Source organism: Perca fluviatilis, chromosome 14, assembly GCF_010015445.1.
Source record: "Perca fluviatilis chromosome 14, GENO_Pfluv_1.0, whole genome shotgun sequence".
Classification (NCBI taxonomy): Eukaryota; Metazoa; Chordata; class Actinopteri; order Perciformes; family Percidae; genus Perca; species Perca fluviatilis.
This window is the reverse complement of record NC_053125.1, coordinates 16,248,144-16,268,148: the sequence shown is the minus strand read 5'-3', so window position 1 is coordinate 16,268,148 and position 20,005 is coordinate 16,248,144. Positions and strand designations below refer to the sequence as shown.

The following is a 20,005-nucleotide window of genomic DNA, read 5'->3' as shown; positions in this document are numbered from 1 at the left end:
TTCAAACACACCTTCACTTTCAAAAGCAGCACTCAAGTATAGTAACAGGTTCAGGATAAACAAATACTGTCAAATGAGAAGAGATAACGGTTGACCAAGACTTTGCCTTTTATCTTAACTTAGTTTGCATTGGAACAGAGGTGTGGCCACATACAGTAGCGGCTGCACAGTAGGTATTATTTTCCATAGTGCTGTCAGCCGCAGTAATGTTGCAGTCTCAATAATCTCCATAATTCAAAAAGGTAGAACAATGAAAAACATTTTGTAAACATTCATGCTATTTTATTGTCGTATTCTCTTTGTACAAGCTATTTTAAGGTCAGACTAACACAATATCTCAAGTTCAAACCTAAAACTTGCATTTTCATCTATGTTTAATCCTTCACTCTTACTAGAGTGCACTTCAATAGTGCACATTGTCTGACTACTGGTTTTAGTCTCGTCTAATCATGTAAAGACATGAGACCATCTGAAGTCAGCAAAATTGAATGACAGTCAGACAGTTTTTTGAACATTAAAGCATGTAAACATGTTTTAGTACAAACCCAAAATCCATGAACCTGAAAATGAGCATAATATGGGACCTTTAATAATAAGAAAATGTTTTGCAAATGTGATTTTGTACATTTACATTAAAGTATATTAACAATATAAATAATTGTAAAATAAAATAAAAATATGACAGCAACAACAGCAAAACTCACACATGACAACAGTACTGACAATATATTAAATATAATAACACAAAAACACTTATTTTGGCAGCAGTTCAACATATTTTTTTAAAGACTGCTGAAGTCATGAAGGATGCACCTGCACATCTGACCAGCAGATCACTGCAGAGCATACACAGTAAATAGTGAAATACACAGTTCCACTATAAATGCTAAATTTGTCAATACATACCAGCACCATAGCTAGTTAAGTCAGTCTTTATTTGTGAAGTTTTTTCAATAGTTCATAAAAAACTTATGTTTGTCCATCAACCTCCACCCGAGAGGATGACGGTTGCCATGTCTTGATGTGGTTAACGGGGCAACCAGACAATGCTGTCACAAGTCTGTGAGGCAGACGCTGGAGGACGTCTCAACGTAGACGCACCCTCCATATCCTGAACGGGATTGGCCGCCTCGTAGATCGATTACATGGCTCCGACTCTTTTCAGACTCTGCTGTCTGGAGTTGAGCCCCGCCCAGGATGGAATCCCACAGCCAACCTCTGCTCCATAACTGCACACAACAAGACAGGGATGATTGTGTGTGCATATTGTGTGTGTGCATATTGTGTGTGTATGTGCATATTGTGTGTGTGTGTGTGTCTAAACAACCACGCCCGTTGTAATTGCCATCGTTAATGTAATATGTGCAGATATGATATGTCACACATCCTAAATGGCTGCCATGCCTATAAAGGAATGTACATAGCAGGTTATGACAGAATAGTAGACCTCATAGTGAAAGACATATCAAACCATTTTCCACCCTCAGTAAGAATGTACAAACATTCTCAGGTAAAACCATCCATGTTTCAGCACTGCAATAGTAACCCTAGTACTTTCTTACATCTGATTGCCAATACACCAGATGTTATTATCAATGAGGAGTCCAGTGAGGTGTACATTTTGGAGGTCGGTTGCACCTTTGATTCCAGCATGGAGGAGGCTTTCTACACCAATGTAGTTAAATACCAACCACTCCTAAACACCATCTCAGAGCTAGGCTATAGGTGCAGACTCGTTTTCATATTTAGTAGCCTAGGACACACACACAGGTTAGTAGTAAGAGGGCTGCAACAACTTAGGATGGCCCAAAAGAGGGCTAAACAGCTTGCAAAGTACTGTAGCATATCTGCTGTTATTGGCAGCCGCCACATATGGCGGAGACGTTGCTACTTATATCCTTAAGAACTGAGTATTGTGCTTATTAAGTGATATTGCTGCATGCCACTGGTCCATGAGTTTGTGTATGTATTGTATTGTATTGCATCTGTAATATGTGTGTCCCTGTACCATTTTTCTTCATGTGGACATAAATAAATGGTTAAAATGTAATTGTGTGTGTGTGTGTGTGTGTGTGTGTGTGTGTGTGTGTGTGTGTGTGTGTGTGTGTGTGTGTGTGAGTGAGTGAGTGAGTGAGTGAGAGAGAGAGAGAGAGAGAGAGAGAGAGAGAGAGAGAGAGAGAGAGAGAGGAAATAGTGTGTCAAACCTCAATAGAGATGTGTGTGCTGGGGTATCTCCTGTAGAAGATGGCTCTGAGGTTGAACTCAGGATTTCCCTCCACTTTGAAAACCTGTGTCCTTATGATGTTGTTCTCACAACGCACTATGGCATAAACATCTGGAGCTGTGGATCATCACACACAATACACAGTGAGCAAAGAAGAAACAAGAGAAGAAGTAGGCCTGAAACCACAAACATGGTGTATGGCCCTCTTCTATCTGTAGGAGTGGAGGAGCTGTAATGTTATGCTATAAGCCACCTGTCTGTTTGGGATGGCTGAGTCCTGATGCCCTGTGGAGGTAGACTGTGGTCACCACAGTGGGTTGAGGTAGGAAACACTGGAAGACACAGGGAGATGGATAATCCTCCCTCAATTCCCTACACACACACAAAAAAGAAACAAAATAAATCAACAATCAAAGATTGGCATGAGGGTTGAAGAGAAACAGATTTAGTTAAATCTGAGGGCAAGAAACATACTGTTCCTGTAAAAGTGAAAGAAATTGTCCACAATATTTTCATTCTTTTTTGGGAGTTTCTTTGTGTGGGGATTCTTGTTTTGATTTTTCTTTTGTTTCTGTCCTAGCATTTCCACAGTGAAAAATGTTGTAAGAATGCTAGAATTATGAATATCATCTTATGTAAAAAGGTGTAAAATCTACATTATGCACCCTTATACATATTTAAATACGTGTACTGTACTATTTCTATTTTAAACACAGTGTCCGCGACACACAGTGGGAAAGCAGTTGTGTTTGAAATAAATGAAAACAAACGAAAACAAGAATGTAATGTTTTGTTGACATAATATGTTTTATGAAAATAATTTGAAGAGCATATTTTTTTAATCAAACATGCACCAAACTCCTGTGACACACCTGAGTTGCATGTGGGAATGGGAGAAGAGGCGTAGGAGGAAGCGTCCTGTGGCGCCTGGCAGGAAGGTGGTGGGCAGTATGACGTAGCGCCCCGGAGTCAGAGTCCCCCTCAGGGTCACACTGCGGGAGTCCATGTAGACCGAGCTGGCCGCCTGCTCCACCACACACTGCACCCGGCTGCAGCGGTTCACCTCCACCTGGGCCACGACAAGGCAGCGGGGAATTTTTTATTTTTTTCGTAGGTATTGAAAAGGTGTTTGTTCACATTTTGGTCTGTGAACTGCTCACCTTAAGCACCTCAAACCCTATAGGCAGGTTTTCTCCTCCTCCATCTTTCCTCTGTGCCCTCCTGTCCTCCTGCTGCAGACAGATCAGCACCTCCTCCTCTTTGCCTCTCACCTCAAACATGAACTAGAAAGAAAAATGTTTAGAAACGCATGCATTCATCAAAACACTTAGAGTTTCCAGTTCGGTTTTACCTGTGGATTGTGCAGGAAAGTATCTCTGTGGTTGATGCATCCTCCACATCGACTCCTCTTATCCATCTGGGCCTCCCATCCTCCCACCTCTCCGCTATCATCTTCCTTTGTCTCTTTTTTTACGGTCTTATCTCGCTCACACCTTCCTCCTTTCCCTTCCTTCTGCTGACTCTCCCCAAGTCTGGCCTCCTTCCGGTTCCCTCGCTGCTTGGTCCCTTCAGGTTTGGCGCTGTTCTTTCGCAAGCTCAGCGCGTGGCTGCTGTGAAGGACGGTGGATGGAGGTGTTCCCGGGGAAGTGGGAGCTAAAGCCCACTCCCCATAGCGCCGCACTTCTCTCCAGTGAGAGCTCGGCCACAGCAGAGCCCTCTCTACCAGCCAGCACACCACCACGTCAGTGAAGTAGTGACAGAAATCCTTGAAATCCATCCTGAGAAATAGGAGAGAAAAACTAGCATGAGAATGAATGTGAATCAAGCATCAACAAGATATATGAACATAAATTATGCCACATGCCCACTTTTTCAATTTATTTTACAGTTTTATTTATGTGCACATTGGGAAAACTAGCAGCTAAGGTAATGTAATTGGGATCCAAGCAAATAATTAGGAATGAAAATCTACCAGAACTCCCCGACGTCTCGAACAATGAGGCCCATCTTCTCCCTCTCTGCACGACTCATCTGTTGCCACTGCTGCGACCTGCAGGGGGCGTGTAAGGACAATAATGTCAAAGGCAGCAGGAAAATTAATGCAGAGCTGCAAGGTCCAACACACTGGAAATGACATGTGAAAAGTACAAGTAGCGTTTCAACTTCTGGAAACCTTTATAGTTCCATTTTGGCCACTTTCAGAGTTTCTCAGACTTTCGTAATGTAAATGGCAGATGTCCTCTTGTAAAACAATTCCAACACTGTTGTAAAATCTCAGAAATTGTAATTATAAAATGTTGTAAAACAGACTGACACTATTAAATGTTAGTCCCACAGCTCCAGTAAAAATGTCTGATGTACTCAGCAGTCAAACATGTGGCAGATGAAGCCATTACAGAGTTCAAAGTACCCTCACTCCTAGTCTCGCATTGCCAGACCTTCCTCCACAGCGCTGCGAAGGAGGGTCTGGCTAGTCCACACAGCATTCCGGGATGGGAGAAAAACCTGCTCTGGTTTATTGGCATTTCTTTAAACCGATTACAATCGTCATGCAAAACAGCCTCGGGAAGGAACTTGTTTTGGTAGAATGTGTGCGTTCAAAAGTTGTTTTAGTCGTATCACAGAAAACTCAGATTGGACAGATAGTCTAGCTAGCTGTCTGGATTTACCCTGCAGAGATCTGAGGAGCAGTTAACCATAGTCCTCATAAATCCACTGGAGTATAAATTCCAACACAAAGAAAGCGGAATGAAACAGACATCCGGCCGAAAAGAGGTGCATCCGGCGGAATTTCGAGGGTCACCGGAGCAATCCCGGAAGTGGAACGTCGTGGATATAGACTACCTCACCCCTGACTCCAGGCACCCGTCCAGTCTGTGGTCCCCCATGGGTTCCTCATGCGCACCATCAAGAGTCGGGACATCCATCCCGTCTTCGGCAGCTTCTCCCCCAGCCTCACCTTCCTCACTGCTGTGATCCCGTAGGCATGTCCTCGCACCAGGCCACAGTCCAACACAGACTCCACTGTCTCCCCCTCTGCTGGCTGAGATACATAAAAATATACTTATCTGTCTTATATATATTATATCTTCTCATATCATGCATCTCTTTTGTTTGGAGATACTCAGAGGCCCTACCCGTATGGAGCAGGTGATGAGGGCTTTGCGTTCATGAGCATAAGCTAATGTCTGGAAGAACACCCTCCTCTGGTCGCCGTGCTGGCTTAGGGCCTCACGATCCAGGCTTAGTGGCTCCGAAACTCCGCCAGTGAAGTCGATCAGTGCCTCTGTAGTGTTTCCTCCCTCCAGGGCCTCGTAGCAGCCGTTTAGCCTGGAGAGTAACCAGATAGATTCACTGAATGATTAATGGTTGTGCCCCTCTTCTCCCTTTTCAATGTCCTTCTCCCCAGGTGTTTGTTTTTACTAGAACATTGTTAAAATCAAATCGGTGTATGTTCCATAAGTGCGCATCTATTTTGAAAGTGGTTGCATAATGTGGTTATGAAGATTTTGTTACTCGCAGTTTCTCAGATGTTAGGGATGCTAGGTGTTGACTAGATAGACAGGGTGTGCTTTGGTGTTGCTATGGTGGGTACGGGTAAACTTCCATGTGGTTGCTATGGCTTTTAGGGCTAGTAGGACTTTAGTAGGTGACTGAGGAGGGGAGAAATCCACAGGGTCCTGGAGCCCTTACTTGGCATAGGCCTTCTCCAACAGGGCGCTCCAAAACTCTCGTGGTGTGGCCGAGCGGCAGAAGAGCAGCACTCCGTCCCTGCTGACCGGTAGACGGTCGTCCACAACAACATCCATCCAACGACCGAGTCTCCAGAACCGGAAATGAAAGATGCCTGCGTACAGGTCAGGATGCTTTGGATTCCACTCCTGGTCCACATGGTCTGGGATCACCTGGTAGGGGCGGAGAAGGGAGATAAAATAAGCTGTGAAGGAAGGAAAAGAGGAGGGAAAGCAGGAAGAAGAAAGAAAGGACGACAGAGGAACACAAATATACAACCTTCTTCCACAGAGATGGCTCAGATGCTAAGCAGGAAATGGCAGCCACCATCCAGCAGTTACCCAGACTGCCTTGGTGCAAGTCACGAGTGCTGATGCCGTCAACAAACAGACGGGGGTCCTTACATATCTCCTGTGATTCGAAAAAAGAAACGTGAAGTTACTTTAAAAAGACAAATGAAACCTGTATTAGTTCATTCTTTGGCCACTTTGGGGCAACGACATTTGCTTATTTACACATCCAACTGACAAGGAGCAACATTTACACTTGACGAATGTAAGTCCAATATCCACTCTCCTTTTAGCTCTATTTTGCTCTCCACCAATGTCTGAGGGATATATCGGACTCTTTAGCTGCTATATTTTACAGAATGTTCGCTAGCTAGTTGCTTACTTTGTTTTTCTGTTGTTTGGTGCTTGCCAGTGGGTTTTTAAATCCTTTTGAAATGGATGCCTGTCGCTGCTTAAAACAACGCTAATGAGAGCAGTGAGAGTTAACTAAAATGGGGTAAAGTTAATGGTCGGAAAAACAAAACAAAGAGCTAAAAGATGTTAAAGTGCTCCGTAGATGAGAGGGGAAACTGCAGAGTCATACAGACATCATTCTCTGTGGATTTGTCACTACGAGGAAACCCCTTTCACATTACACACATTCATTTGATCCATCGTTAATATAAAAGAATTGATTATATAGCAGCTTTAAACAAACTCTGGTTAATGATTGCAGCAGTTAGTAGCGTCACAGGCCTGTGAGTGTCAGAGCACTGCTGAGGAGACAGATCCTGTCTGTGTGGATCTGTTGATCTCAGTTTGGACTGGGTCAGGTAACAGTAGAGGTGCTGCTGGACACACATGCAGACAAATACACACTCAGTGGTCATAACCTCTTTAAATGGAACTCCAGACAAGTAAATGGGAAGTTATAGAGTGAGTCGATGAGTTTCTGTGTGTGTGTGTGTGTGTGTGTGTGTGTGTGTGTGTGTGTGTGTGTGTGTGTGTGTGTGTGTGTGTGTGTGTCAGTCAGCAGAGGGAGGCGACAGATGTCACCCTATCATCCGACTCCCTGTTGATCCACGCTTAAAATACCTGAGTGGAGCATTAGGAACACAATACCATTAACTCTTTCTCTTCTGCTCTGAATCAGCAAATTAATGGCCAGCAAGGTTTCACATTAAGAGCACTGAAGGATTGGCCCACATACATTACATCTGAATTTGCAGTTAAAATAGGACAGATTGTATTAAGTGCAGTGCAATTAATTTGTGAATTAAGGGCATCTGCAGGTCTTGAAAAGTCTTAAATAGCATTGCATTTCTCAAAAAAGGTCTTCGAAAGTATTTAAAATTAATTTATAATCAATTCATTTATAAATGTCTTGAGTATAAATGCACATTTTTCCTACCTGCAAAGAAAGTAACATTATTTATAACTTTTCTTTTATAACTGGTTAATCCATCCATCAATTTTCTGCCACTTATCTGGGTCCACTTCAAGTTAATTGATTAATTTACTAGGAACAGCCGGGAATACAAAAATATGATTTGAATGTCAATAATTTCATGTACTTAATTGCTAATTGTAGGCTTTGACCGTAGAAAGGTATTCAATTTTATTTTTAAAATGCATTAAAAAGGTCTTAAAAAGTCGTCTTTAACTTGGTGAACAATGCAGAAACTAAGATTTATTTAGTTTTTGGGAAATGCATTTGTACTTAAATTAAACTTTTATTCTTGGCTGTATAATGAAATGATCTATCTCATAACAAGAAATTGCACTAATAAATATATTTTTTGGCCATTGACACTAGACAATAAATAATTTAACCTTGACATTACCCGCCCATGTCATTGCCACCATTAAAGGCCGGCTGGCTTGCACAATAAACCCCTATACTTATACACAGCTACACCCTTCTAAAAACACCTGGGCTATTTAAATTGGCTGCTGCTTTTTCTAAACTCAACTGTATAAACATACACCAATAAAGCAGTCCATCGGCAGCACGCATCACTCGCTCCCTGAGGGATGGAGTTTCACTGCCTGACGCCTCTCCTATAATAGAAAGTGCTTTAATTAACCCTAATCTGATAGAAATGTAACATGCTGACCCAGCCACTCGATTTAGATGTGGGAGGAGAGGAGATACATTTGTAAAATAACTCTTTGTTGTTGTCTGAACTGGTTTGATTGAGGAAAATGTGGCGATGTGTAAAAACAATTTATGATTGTTTTCACACATCTGCATTTGATAAACTTTCCGGAAAATGACAGCTTGATTGCTTCTCCCTGCACCTCACACTCACCCCTGGCCTCTTCCAGGTCAGTCCCGGCGGGGGCTTCCTCTTGTAGAAGAGGGACTGGGCGGTGGCAGGGAACAGCGAATCCTTAAAGAGTGCACCTCGGCGCAAGCAGGCCCGCCTCAGCTTGTGAAAGCTTTGACCCTGGAAATTGTTTACTCGCTCAGGCATTGTGGCTAGAGAGGAGAGGCTTTAGGAAAGGTGGAAAGAAGAAGAGAAATGGAACAGATGAATAGTTCATATGGAAATGGCCATGAAGCAGTGTAAGGTTACACTGTTAGCATATTTAGAGAACTGTAATTATACAACTTCCCTAATGGTCAAAGCCTTAACTATACATTTATATCAAAAACATCAATGTCCCAAAGTCAAAGACAGTTGTGCAGTTAGACACAAGGGCAACTCTTGTACTATGGCAAAACTTCCTTTGTTTAAATAGATAACCTGTGAGAATGTAATTATGCTGCTCTTATTCTGTTTTTAACTCTCTTGTGTATGCATTTGCATTGTATTTATTTATTTATTAATTATGGGGAACTGTGTGGTGTATAGGAATGTGTGTTTATGTGTGAGCTGCTGGACACTCAAATTTCCCCATGGGATGAATAAAGTATCTTCTATCTATCTTTCTATGTATACATAATTCAAGTGCCCTGGGTCAAAATTTAAACACTGAATATCTTTGTTTACATAGTCAATCACAAGACATACAGCAAGTGTGCTTACAATATGCTAGTGTGTAATATGTTTTAAGGCCGACTAATAATAATCAGTACCATAAAGGTAAATATATAGGCTACATTGATTAATATTAAACACAGAAGTAATACATCTATGATGTGACATCCTGCACACAAATACACAATTTTATATTAAATTAGCCTACATTTGTTAAACACCATTGTGGACATCTAAATAGTTGCATAGCTCCTGGCAGAGGTAGGTAGCTGGGGGTCCTGTGGGGTCATTGAGTGTGTGTGTGTGTGTGTGTGTGTGTGTGTGTGTGTGTGTGTGTGTGTGTGTGTGTGTGTGTGTGTGTGTTGGGGGATAGAGTGAGGACAGCAGTAAGGTAATGGTACCGTTTTAGTCATCAGTGATATGAACTGCTTGTGTCCCTGAGTCAGCAGCGCGTGTGTGCGTCAGCAAGAGTATGCCAGGTGTTTGTGTGTGTGTGTGTGTGTGTGTGTGTTTCAACTCAAAGAGGTAAAACTGAGATGAGAACTTGCAGATGCTGTTTGCAGATACCTTACGGTTCAATGTCATCAATTATCAGTGAGGTTTTGTTTTTCTCGTATTAGATTTATGCAGAGACACATAAACACAAGAAAAACATATGAAGGTAACGCTCCTTCACGATCCATGATTAATGAACGCATAACAAATGAATGGCTCATCATGTTTTAATGAATGCAGCAACCAAGTGTAGATATACATCATGGATTCCTTTGGCTCAATAATTAATATTATTAATAGACCATAAATACTGAACGAAAGTCACAGTTAAGTCAAATATCAATTATGTCATTTAAATTTGCTATTTTTTGAGTATTTTGAACACATCTAGCTGCAATTGTCCAGACGTATTTTATTGGATGTTTTTGTATTTGGTTTAGTTTGGTTCAATTTCAGCAAACATTCATGATGTTGCATGCCAATACTCTTGTACAGTATATTCTGCTTTAGACTTGCCATGCATGGCCAGGTACAATAGACTAAAACTTTTCTTTTCAGTAAGTTCAATAAAAATCACTTAATTTGCATTTCTTTTGTTTATTGTTACTGCTGCTCTGTATTCATTTTTAATAATGTATGTGTTTTATTTAATTTGCTGTGTGACGTTTTGATGTGTCTGTTGTTGCTATGCAGAATGGCAAATTTCCCATACAGGACAATGAAGACTGAACTGAACTGTAAAAGCAAAGAACATCCTTATAGGCAGCTATACAAGTTTACTCCCACATTACTGATCTAAACATCCTTGGACAGCATCAGAATACAATACATCCTGCAACGCCCTGCTGCAATGTTCATACACACAGAGTAATCAGAATCCGGTATAGGAGACTGCACTACTCAGTATGCCACGATGTGCCCTGCTATGACATGAACTACAACTTTTTTTTAATTGTTTTTTTTTTTGCAACTGTTCATCACACCCCCAACCGGCCCCGTCAGACACCGCCTACCAAGAGTCTGGGTCTGCCGAGGTTTCTTCCTAAAAGGGAGTTTTTCCTCGCCACTGTCGCAACAGCCACTGCTAATGCTTGCTCTTGAGGGAATTACTGTAATTGTTGGGGCTTTGGAATTTATAGTGTGGTCTACTCTATCTGTAAAGTGTCTTGAGATAACTGTTGTTATGATTTGATATATATAAATAAATTGAATTGAAATTGAATTGAATTATTATAGACAGATATATTATTGTCTAGTGTATTAGAGCTATCATCACTTTGAGTGATAGCCCGTTCCAGTCCTGTGGTTTGAATGGTGCCCTTGAGTTTATATTTTGATTATAAGTGACCTTATTCTATAGTCATTTTAAGTATCAGTCATTATGACATGCATTAGATTGTGATATGGCACTGGTGATCCATTAGTGAGCTGTGTACTCCTTTTTATAATATAAACTGCAGGTAAGTTAGTTTACCTGAAAGTAAACTAGAAGTTTATCCACTTGCTTTCCTGCGATGAAACTATTCCTTGAGCTCAGGCAGAGGATCCTGGACCACATGTCCTCCTTTGGTCATTTAGGAAATATTTCAGAGGCAATCACATGTGCTCTGCTGCAACAATTAGCCAGCATTTGTCATCTCTTTCCTCTTGGCATTCTTTGTCCCAGAGTCAGCTGTTAAATGCTGACTGACCCTTTCTTCTTCTGTTCTGTGTTAGACTCATCTCCTCCAGGAGCCTCTAACTCAGTGTCATCTTAGAGATTTGTTTCACTGGAACAGGATGGGAAAAAAATCTGAAAAATGTAAGTGAATGAAATGCAAAAAGAAATCTGCAAATTCTGCAGGGTAAAAGTACAGCTTGATATGGGCGCTGCAAGTTCCTTGACACCATCTCTTATGAGTGTGGTTGTGCGTATGTGTGTGTGTGTGTGTGTGTGTGTGTGTGTGTGCATACGGCCGTGAAATACAGCGCAGGGTGACAGTGTCTGTGTAACTGTATCTCCCTTGACACAGACAACAAACAGACACCATTACACACAATTATAGTTTCACACTGGTAAAATACTATAGTTACTGCTGTTACTTTTGACTTTCAGACACTTAGGATGAATATTTTATCCTGTGTGTGCAAACTGTTCTGCAGCTGGAGAACATAAACAAATGTGTTTTCTAGGAGAGTTATGTGTGAATATGTGTGTCACTCACTTCTGGTTGGTAACTGAGCACGTCTTCTTGTCCCTCGTATCCCACCGCTTTTCTTTTCTGTCCTCATATTAACCTGGTCCACGGTTCCCTCTCTTCTTGTTTTTTTGGTCATATCTTTTCGGTCTCTTCTCCTCTTCCCATCTCTCCGCTCAGCTCTATCTTCTCCTGCACAGAGTCCTGGGATATCTGTTGCTGTCGAGTGCGTTGCCCCTGACACCTGAGAAACCAAGAGGCAAGCGCCTTCTATTTTAACTACTTCACTGCCAAATATCAAGCTAATTCTCTATGTGATCAACCTAAAGCAGAAACTCAGGGCTGAAAAAATAGAAAGCCTGTTTCAGCTAAAAACACCTTTTTGAGGGACAAGGAGGCCAATGATCCAGTTCAACATAATTTGAACTGTTGACATAGCAATATATGTATGTATGTATATAAAATTAAATAGCACAATGAGTATCAAAACCATGTAATACATCTGTCTTAGTGTTCAGTAGCTCTGCTTTTATTATATTCCCTGTAAACGTGAAAATATTACAGTTATAACCATCCGAGGTAGACATACTGTACCATGAGCTATGCAATTGTGCTCCTGTAGAAGCCACAAGTTCCTATGATATCAACCTTGTTTAAAAAAAACATTATTTATTCGCAATGTCATGGAGAAGAACTACCCTACCCACAATCCTAAATGTAAGAGCAACAACTCTGACTGGTGAAGCTCGCCAGAAATGTTTAGCAAACCTTAGTACTAGTGAGCTGCTAACACAGTCTTGTTTGTACCTTTACCTTTCTTTTCTGTTTTCAAATGTTTCTGTGAGCCGGATCACACAAAATGTTATATAATCATGACTGATCTTGTAGTTGGTTGGCTTGGTTCCAGGCTTAAACTGTGGCATTTTCTAAAACATAAATGAAGTGAATGAATGGGAAATTCACCTCCAGAACCTGTTCACTCTTCTGAGTGCTCTTTTCTGGTTTATTTTTAGTTTGTTAATTATTTCCTCATAATAAACCACTGATGTATAAGTCACTGCAAACCTAATGGGTTACACTTCTTATAAATTGTTGAATGAATTGAAATATTGTAATAACCTGATCTACCTTTTAATATGTTTATTCCAGCAACCGATTATTACTGATTTAGTTTCACAAGTTGATAGAGCTGATGGAATAACATTTCACTGGAATTATACTATGTTACTATGTTATACTATGTTATGACTTTGTAAGCATCAATAACAGGTAAGTCTTTCGATTTGTTTAGTGAAATATTCCTGCTCAGATTTTTTTGTGCAAGAACATTTCTACAATACTTCCTAATTTTCATGAATTTGTTGGTGAGACATTTGTCTTCATTACTGGAATTATTATGTCTTGACCTTAACTTCAATACAAGTGTTTTTTTACACAAAAAGCACTGTTGCATAAGTATGCAGTGTTTTCTTAGTACTTTATACAAATGTGAAACTCATAAAAAAAAAAAAAAAAAAAATTTTAGGGGGGGGGGAAATGGGTTTTAAAAAAAAAAAAAAAAAAAAAGGATTTTTTTTTTTTTTTTTTTTTTTGTTTTATTGAATCAATTTTTTTTTTTTTTTTTTTAAAAAAAACCCCCCCCCCCCCCAACACCCCCCCTCCTTCCCCCCCCACTAAACACCTCATTGTTTATTATTGAGGATTGCCCTGGCCCTGAGAACTCAAGTCCTGCCCCCCCATCTAGATAACCTCCTACCCCATTGGTCTCTGTCCCTCTATCACAAAGGGCAGACAACAGTGGAGGAGATGGTAAACCTGGATGTGATGTAAAATTATTTACTGAACCCCCCCCCGGAGCACCCGGAGAAAACCCTAACAAAGTAGAAATATCACATTTCCCTTACATAACACCAACCCTATTTCTCTTGCTGCAGATATTGGAGATGGCTTCACCCACAGATGAAAAGAACCTGCGGATGGTGCAAAACTTTGTTGATGGTGTCATCAGGTGATCTTTGACAGAGGACACAATACAGTTTTCCAGTACTGGCTCCTCTAAATGCAAGCTGATTAGCAATGTTTCTGCACAGCCCCACCTCTTACACAGGTCCTGGAAAATGGCCTTGTCAAGGTTTTGAAAATCTCTTTGGGTGCTATCACAGCCTACATCCTCGACCATGGCCCATGTTTTTTCAAACAGACGATTCACCATGTCGTCTGGGTTTCCAATGGCCCAGTTCACTTTCGCTTTCTTGAATATCCGCGAAACCAGCTTGTCCAGTATTATCTTGACTGAAATTTGTTTCCTGATTTCCTGTTCTGTCCTATCCTGTGCAGGCTCAGCACATGTCTCCTCACATACTGAGCCAGACGCTGCAGCAGTTGTCACAGGCTCCTCCATGGCAATGCTTTCTGCTACCTTTTTTGGTGCCAGTGACTCAGCATCTATTATAGCATCTTTCACCCTTTTACTGTGGCTGCTGGCCTGAGTGTTCATCCACCACCCCATCATTCCCATGTATTTCCATACTTTCTTCTGTATTTCAGCATACATGGCAGCAAGTGACTCAGGGACATTCGCTTTACTGCAAAGTGAATTCTTTGTCATTAGTTTTGGCAATATCTCGACCCCCCCTGTGATGTCCCTGAAGATGAGATCAATAGCTTGCTGTGCGAATTCCAGGGGTTTACCGGCGGAAATGTTTGTAATTTTTCCAACGATATTGCTAACCTGAGGGTTTATATCACCCTGAGGCAGAGAGTCAACTCCTTGTTGTGTTGGAACCAAATGCCTGCTTGCATTGTTGGAGTCCTTGTGGAATTTCATCCTCAGATTCTCCAACATACAATGGAACCAAGCTTTGGCCAAGCAAGTGGTAAAAAAGATCTTGATCCGGCTCCCTATTTCTTTGAATGACAGTTTGCGCTTCTGTTTGGATATTCGACTTTCATCATCTGTCCTGTCCATTTCAGCAATTGTCTTAGCAATGTCTGCTGCAACAACATCAATCTCCTCTGAACATTCACGTTTCAGCAGCTCTGACTTAGATTCGGGCACTTCATCCCAAAGAGGTTCGATCATCTGAGTCACCTCCTTTGTAATAATTTTTTCGACAGCTTCCATTGTTGGAATCGCAAACACAGTGTCTTCTGACGAGACCCATCCCTGGGTTTCTGGCTCCATATCGTCTGGCTCTAGATCATCAGCATGTGCGAGCTCCTGGGAGGGGGTCTGCCTTGTTGTCTGCCTTCGTTTTTTAATTGGGCACAGAATTTTCATTTTATCTGTGAAAGCTTTTACCATTTGTCTGACACGACCGACAGCTTTCATTGTTGGAATCGCAGTGTCCTCTAATGTGACCTTCTCCGTGGGTTTTGGCTCCACAGTGTCATCCGGCTCCATATCTAGTTCTTCCTCATCATCAGTGTCTGCTGGCTCCATATAATCTTTCTCTAGTTCTTCCTCATCATCAGTGTCTGCTGGCTCCATATCTTCTATCCTTAGTTCTTCCTGATTACCAGTCTCTGCCTGCTCCAGATCTTCTATCGATAGATCATCCTGGGAGGGGGTCTGCCTCGATTTCTGTCTTTGTTTTTGAGTTGGGCACATCATTTTCATCTTAGAAGTTAAAACTTTTAACATTTCGCAGGTATGGTCAACCATATCTTTAATTCTGCGTGGGGGAGTGATGCGCTGAGTTATTGCAAGATCCGCTGTGCGCACAGTAGTTGAGAGGGAAGAGTTGACATTTTCTGTAACCTCTATAACGAGCAAGCTTATCAAAGAGTCTAAGCTGGGACACTCCACTTGGTCCTCAGCGTTGAAAGCAGCGGCAAAACACTTAGAAAGTTTGTTGCCCAGACCGGACATAATCTGATCCTCAGACACCACTTCATTTTTGGTCCCAAGAGCCATCAACCAGACTTCTGACAAGGTGGAAATTATTTCCAAAAGCAGGTCAACCATCCTAATTTTAGTGGCATCGTCAGGTGCGCATGTTTGTAACAATTCCAACTGTCCCACTGTCATCCTTTTAAAAAAGGGTTTGACCAGTCGGAGCAAAGTTTCTTCAGTAATCTCCAGCATCTCTTCTGTCTGGGACATTTCTGATGTAGACATAATTGTCAACCGTGTTGGTTTGAGTTCAGTGACTTTCTCTGTAAAATCTTTCCTATTTTGCGCTCCGAGGACTTTTTCTTCGTTTTGCTGTGGTTTCAGAAGACGTATTTAATAGCCTATCGATTTCTTTATACTTGTATTGTACCAGAGTATAATGACTTTCAGCTCTACGGATAGAAACAGAATGAAATTTAATTTCTATGGTTCCGCTATATATAAAGACATGTCACAAAGGATCAAAAAGCTTTATTAGAATCTGACATCATATCACTCTTTATCAGAAGCTTTTTAGAATCTGACATCAGAGATCAGAGCCCCATCCACCCAACCAATGACTTCTGCTTTGGCAACGGTTGCTAGGCAACGGTTGCTAAGCTGCATTGCTTTCTCAACACTAGTGCGGAGTTTTTAAACCAGCTCGCTGCAGCTAATAAACTATTCCAGGGGTTGTTGTTGTTTATTTCAGCCGCAAAAGTCGACTAAAATAAGACAACTGCTTTTGGCTCCTTGTGTCTGATGTCACAGTTTCAAAAATAATAACTTTGAGAAGTTTGTCCCATGTCCGGTTTTCTCCTCTTGTTGGGAAACGCTTCCGAGTGGTTCTCAGCCGTGGTTACTGTGTGCTACGCCATAAGAAGCCATTAAATGGACCTGCTAATTTATTTGATGAGGTGCCAGAGACATTAAATTAATTCTAAATATAGCTATACTACTAATGTAGCCTGCCTTATTTCATGTTGGCCATAAAAGCAGTGTCATCAATCAATAAATGAAGCATTATTGAATATGAAATCATATTAAAATAATCTCAGTGAAAGATCTGTCAGCTCCTTCAATTTATGGATTAGAAACAGTAATAATAATACGTCACGGGGGGGATTCAGTTCAACAAACTGAATCTTCCATTCACGTAGGCCTACTGTAGCCTACTCAGATCCTAAAAAGTAATCTCAAATATTTTCATTTTAATAAACATCTTTTAAATCATTTACTAATAACGTAACACCAGGGTGATTGAGCCTATGAACCACTGATGAAAGTTAACCACTGACAACCTCATCTATGATATCCTCTTTTTTTGAAAACATTAACATAGCACAGAAAGCTGCTTCATGCCCGCATTTTTTTACAGCCTCTCGTGTAATATTGCTTCATCAATATTCATGTTGAGGAGTCATTCAAAGTTTGTCAGAAATTGGGAAGTATAGCCTTACTTACCGCAACCATGAACATCCTTTATGCACATATGCTTTATGCATAGGCGTATTATAGGCATATGCATAAAAACAAATCCAATATTTACTAGTCCAGTAGTAGGCTATGCAAGCTTAGCTGTGGACAGACACACACATAGCCTACATACACACACCAAACACACGCGCACGGCACACGCCTTTCGGGGACTTTTCTTATAAAGTGCAAATGGCGTTTTCTTCTATTGACAATCTTCCCTGAAATCCATCCACCATGCATCTACTAGTCATGTCTGTTGGGACACACTACGCATGCGTAGTTTAAAGTTGCCGTCATACAACGTAAAATGCTTATGTGGCTGCTGAGATATTTTTGTTTAGCCTGAAAGACAAACAAACTGTTGCAATGAAACTTATCATACTGGTTCTCTTTTGTTTCTTCTGCTCTGTAACAGCAGAAGAAGACGAGAGACTGCCGAATAAATGCGAAGGTAGGACGAAGAAGTTAGCTAACTAGTTATTATGATGCTATTTATTCGACTTGACGTTAATAACAGCGTTATGGTATTGGTCTAATCGCGTCAGTTGTGTCCTCGAGTGTCTACCTAAACTCTTTGACATGTACATAAATATAAAAATAGTTTGAATTAAGTTGTACCTTCTGTGTTTCTCCTGTCTGTCAGTGTGTAAGTTTTTGTCAGTAGAGCTGCAGGATGCTCTGGAGAAAACAGGTCGCTCCAAAGAAGTCCTGGAGGTCGGAGAAGTGCTGGACACAGGCAAGAGAAAAAGAAAGATTAAATACAACACCTCGTAAGTGGACTCTGGACACTGGAGTCGAGAAATTATATGTAACTGCTGTGTGCGTGTGCGGCCAGTATTTAAACCTGTGTTCTGATTACAGGGAAACTCGGCTGACTGAAGCGGTGGACAACATATGTGAACGCATCCTGCAGTATAATGTTCATGCAGAGAGGCCTGGCAGCCTCCGATACGCCAAGGTGACGTTTAGGTCTCACTTGAATTACCTAGGTTTATAATGGCTTTGTTTTTAGCATATGTTTAAAGGTCCATCTTGGAGTAAAACCGAGCACTTAATGCTGAAAGGTGACATGTTTCCCCACACAGTACATGTTGTATGCTCCACATTAAAATACTAATATACCCCAAAGCCTTGCTTATGATTCCTGTTCTTCATTTGCAAACATTTATAATAATTTGTGTATCACACTGACATATATGCTGCTTTGTGTGTACTGCAGGGTGCCAGTCAGACCATGACGACCCTAAAGAACCTGGTCCACAAAGGAGTTAAAGTGGATTTGGGTCTGCCGTATGAGCTGTGGGACGAACCCTCTGTAGAGGTGTCACACATGAAAAAACAGGTAGGACTATGAGTCTGCTTGCTGTAAAAGTTGAAACAAAACACCCCTTGTTAAAAATACATAATGTATATAGTAATATGTACCTGTGTGTGTGTGTGTGTGTGTGTGTGTGTGTGTGTGTGTGTGTGTGTTTGTGTTTAGTGTGAGACAATGCTGGAGCAGTATGAGGAGGTTGTGGAGGACTGGTACTTCCATCATCAGGACAAGAGGCTGGAGAACTTCCTCTGTGAGAACCACGTCCTCAAGACATCGGAGCAAGGTAGATGACCCAAAGGGGAGTAGCACAACAGAGTTACACTCCGGTTCTGCTCTCCAGTTCTACTTTAAATGTTTTCACTTTAGCTTGGGCGCACAAGTGAGTGAGTGAGCGAGTGAGCTTTGAGACGGCCTTCACGCAGGAGGGCCAGAACAACTTCCGGTTCAACTGAGGAGCGAGGAGCTATCAAATATGATAAGTGAGATGCACCATAGGCTTCAACCTAGTCTTGTTTTTCTCTCCCTCCCTCAGAATGTATAAAGGAGGCGTTAAAAGGAGACATGGGGACCAAGGGAGGGGCCAAGGAGGCAGAAGGTGACAGCACAGAAGAGGAGGGAACAAGACATGACGCTGGCGAGCTATGAGGAAAACATTGTCAAAAAGGGAAATGCAGAAGACAACACAATAACCTCAATATTAGCTTTTGGCTGCAAACAGCAGAGGATCTATGCATTCTGAAATCATTTTAGCTTTTGGCTGGATGTGACACACGGTCAACCAACATTTTTTATCTGGTGCCAAATCCTGGTTCTAGAGAATCCGTTGGGAGTTATGACTTTAACACTACATTACTGTTATTATTTTTTTAAGAATGTGTCAGCATTTTTAGTACTGTAACACGCAACAAACATCTATTGGAATTAAGGTTTAAAGCCTTTCCTATTAATATTTGAGACATTTTCAGTGTTAAATTATGTGTACACACTGTTACTCTCTCTCGTTATGCCAGCATTATATGGTACATGTCAGTATTTTTTAGCCCAAATTGCAGCCTTCAAATGCAATATGTACAGTTTTTCATTGTAAATAAAATGCTTTTTATAACACTTTTGGATATTTAGTTTTTTTCCTGTATTGTGTTAAAGAAAAATGTCCTAAAAATAACAGTGAAGCACATTTCTCAGTCAACATGTCTGCAGCTCACTAATCAAGGATGATGAGTTTCAGGTGTGTTCCTCTTTGCTCATGTTGCCAGCTATCCGAAACAGAGGAGCAGTTTTCAGTGCAACACTACAATGTCTCTTTCCGTGTACGTTACAGCTTCGCTATATATTCTGTCTAAACTAGTGACAACTTGGTGCCACACTTTCCAAACCAAACCTCTCTTTCTGTCTTTCTCTGAGATGGCCACTCAGATGAACAAACCTCACTTTGGCGATCGTGTCGGAGATC

At 41.2% G+C, this 20,005-nt stretch overlaps 3 protein-coding genes across 10 annotated transcripts in view; 2 read left to right on the top strand and 1 right to left on the bottom strand.

Moving 5' to 3' along the window:
• Nucleotides 1-256: 256 nt before the first annotated feature.
• On the bottom strand, nucleotides 257-17,937 carry LOC120573448 (calpain-5-like). Of its 7 annotated transcripts, none has more exons than XM_039823178.1 (15): nucleotides 17,220-17,427; nucleotides 11,909-12,125; nucleotides 11,179-11,496; nucleotides 8,538-8,721; nucleotides 6,236-6,367; nucleotides 5,918-6,129; nucleotides 5,362-5,554; nucleotides 5,074-5,267; nucleotides 4,197-4,274; nucleotides 3,576-4,002; nucleotides 3,385-3,507; nucleotides 3,097-3,293; nucleotides 2,478-2,596; nucleotides 2,205-2,341; nucleotides 257-1,229 (listed from the first exon to the last, which is right to left on the bottom strand). In XM_039823178.1, exons 4-15 carry the CDS (start codon nucleotides 8,700-8,702, stop codon nucleotides 1,053-1,055), a joined length of 2,154 nt encoding a protein of 717 aa, XP_039679112.1. In that variant the 5' UTR covers nucleotides 8,703-8,721; nucleotides 11,179-11,496; nucleotides 11,909-12,125; nucleotides 17,220-17,427; the 3' UTR covers nucleotides 257-1,052. The 7 variants fall into 7 exon arrangements, with proteins under 7 accessions (XP_039679112.1, XP_039679111.1, XP_039679109.1 ...); XM_039823177.1 differs by having other exon boundaries at nucleotides 11,179-11,473; XM_039823175.1 differs by lacking the exons at nucleotides 11,179-11,496; nucleotides 17,220-17,427 and adding an exon at nucleotides 17,853-17,937.
• cnpy4 (canopy FGF signaling regulator 4) lies at nucleotides 17,481-19,659 on the top strand. The gene is made up of 6 exons (XM_039823184.1): nucleotides 17,481-17,685; nucleotides 17,878-18,004; nucleotides 18,096-18,192; nucleotides 18,454-18,576; nucleotides 18,718-18,835; nucleotides 19,085-19,659. The coding sequence occupies exons 1-6, from the start codon at nucleotides 17,601-17,603 to the stop codon at nucleotides 19,195-19,197; spliced, it is 663 nt and encodes a 220-aa protein (XP_039679118.1). The 5' UTR covers nucleotides 17,481-17,600; the 3' UTR covers nucleotides 19,198-19,659.
• Nucleotides 19,660-19,760: 101 nt separating this feature from the next.
• LOC120573449 (zona pellucida sperm-binding protein 3-like) overlaps nucleotides 19,761-20,005 on the top strand; it is a 3,523-nt gene continuing 3,278 nt past the window's right edge. The window contains exon 1 of one of the 2 annotated variants that reach the window (XM_039823183.1): nucleotides 19,761-20,005. This exon is cut by the window's right edge and continues 212 nt beyond it. In XM_039823183.1, coding sequence (XP_039679117.1) covers nucleotides 19,849-20,005 — 157 coding nt within the window. In that variant the 5' untranslated portion in view covers nucleotides 19,761-19,848. The other variant, XM_039823182.1, reaches the window with a different exon arrangement.

Coding starts and splice junctions, on each gene's coding strand:
- cnpy4 (XM_039823184.1), top strand. CDS start 17,601: ATGAAACTTATCATACTGGTTCTCTTTTGTTTCTTCTGCTCTGTAACA. Junction 18,193..18,453: donor GCAGCCTCCGATACGCCAAG/GTGACGTTTAGG, acceptor TGTGTACTGCAG/GGTGCCAGTCAGACCATGAC. Junction 18,836..19,084: donor CCTCAAGACATCGGAGCAAG/GTAGATGACCCA, acceptor TCCCTCCCTCAG/AATGTATAAAGGAGGCGTTA.
- LOC120573448 (XM_039823175.1), bottom strand. CDS start 8,702: ATGCCTGAGCGAGTAAACAATTTCCAGGGTCAAAGCTTTCACAAGCTG. Junction 5,555..5,917: donor TTGGAGAAGGCCTATGCCAA/GTAAGGGCTCCA, acceptor GTTACTCTCCAG/GCTAAACGGCTGCTACGAGG. Junction 5,268..5,361: donor TCATCACCTGCTCCATACGG/GTAGGGCCTCTG, acceptor TATGTATCTCAG/CCAGCAGAGGGGGAGACAGT.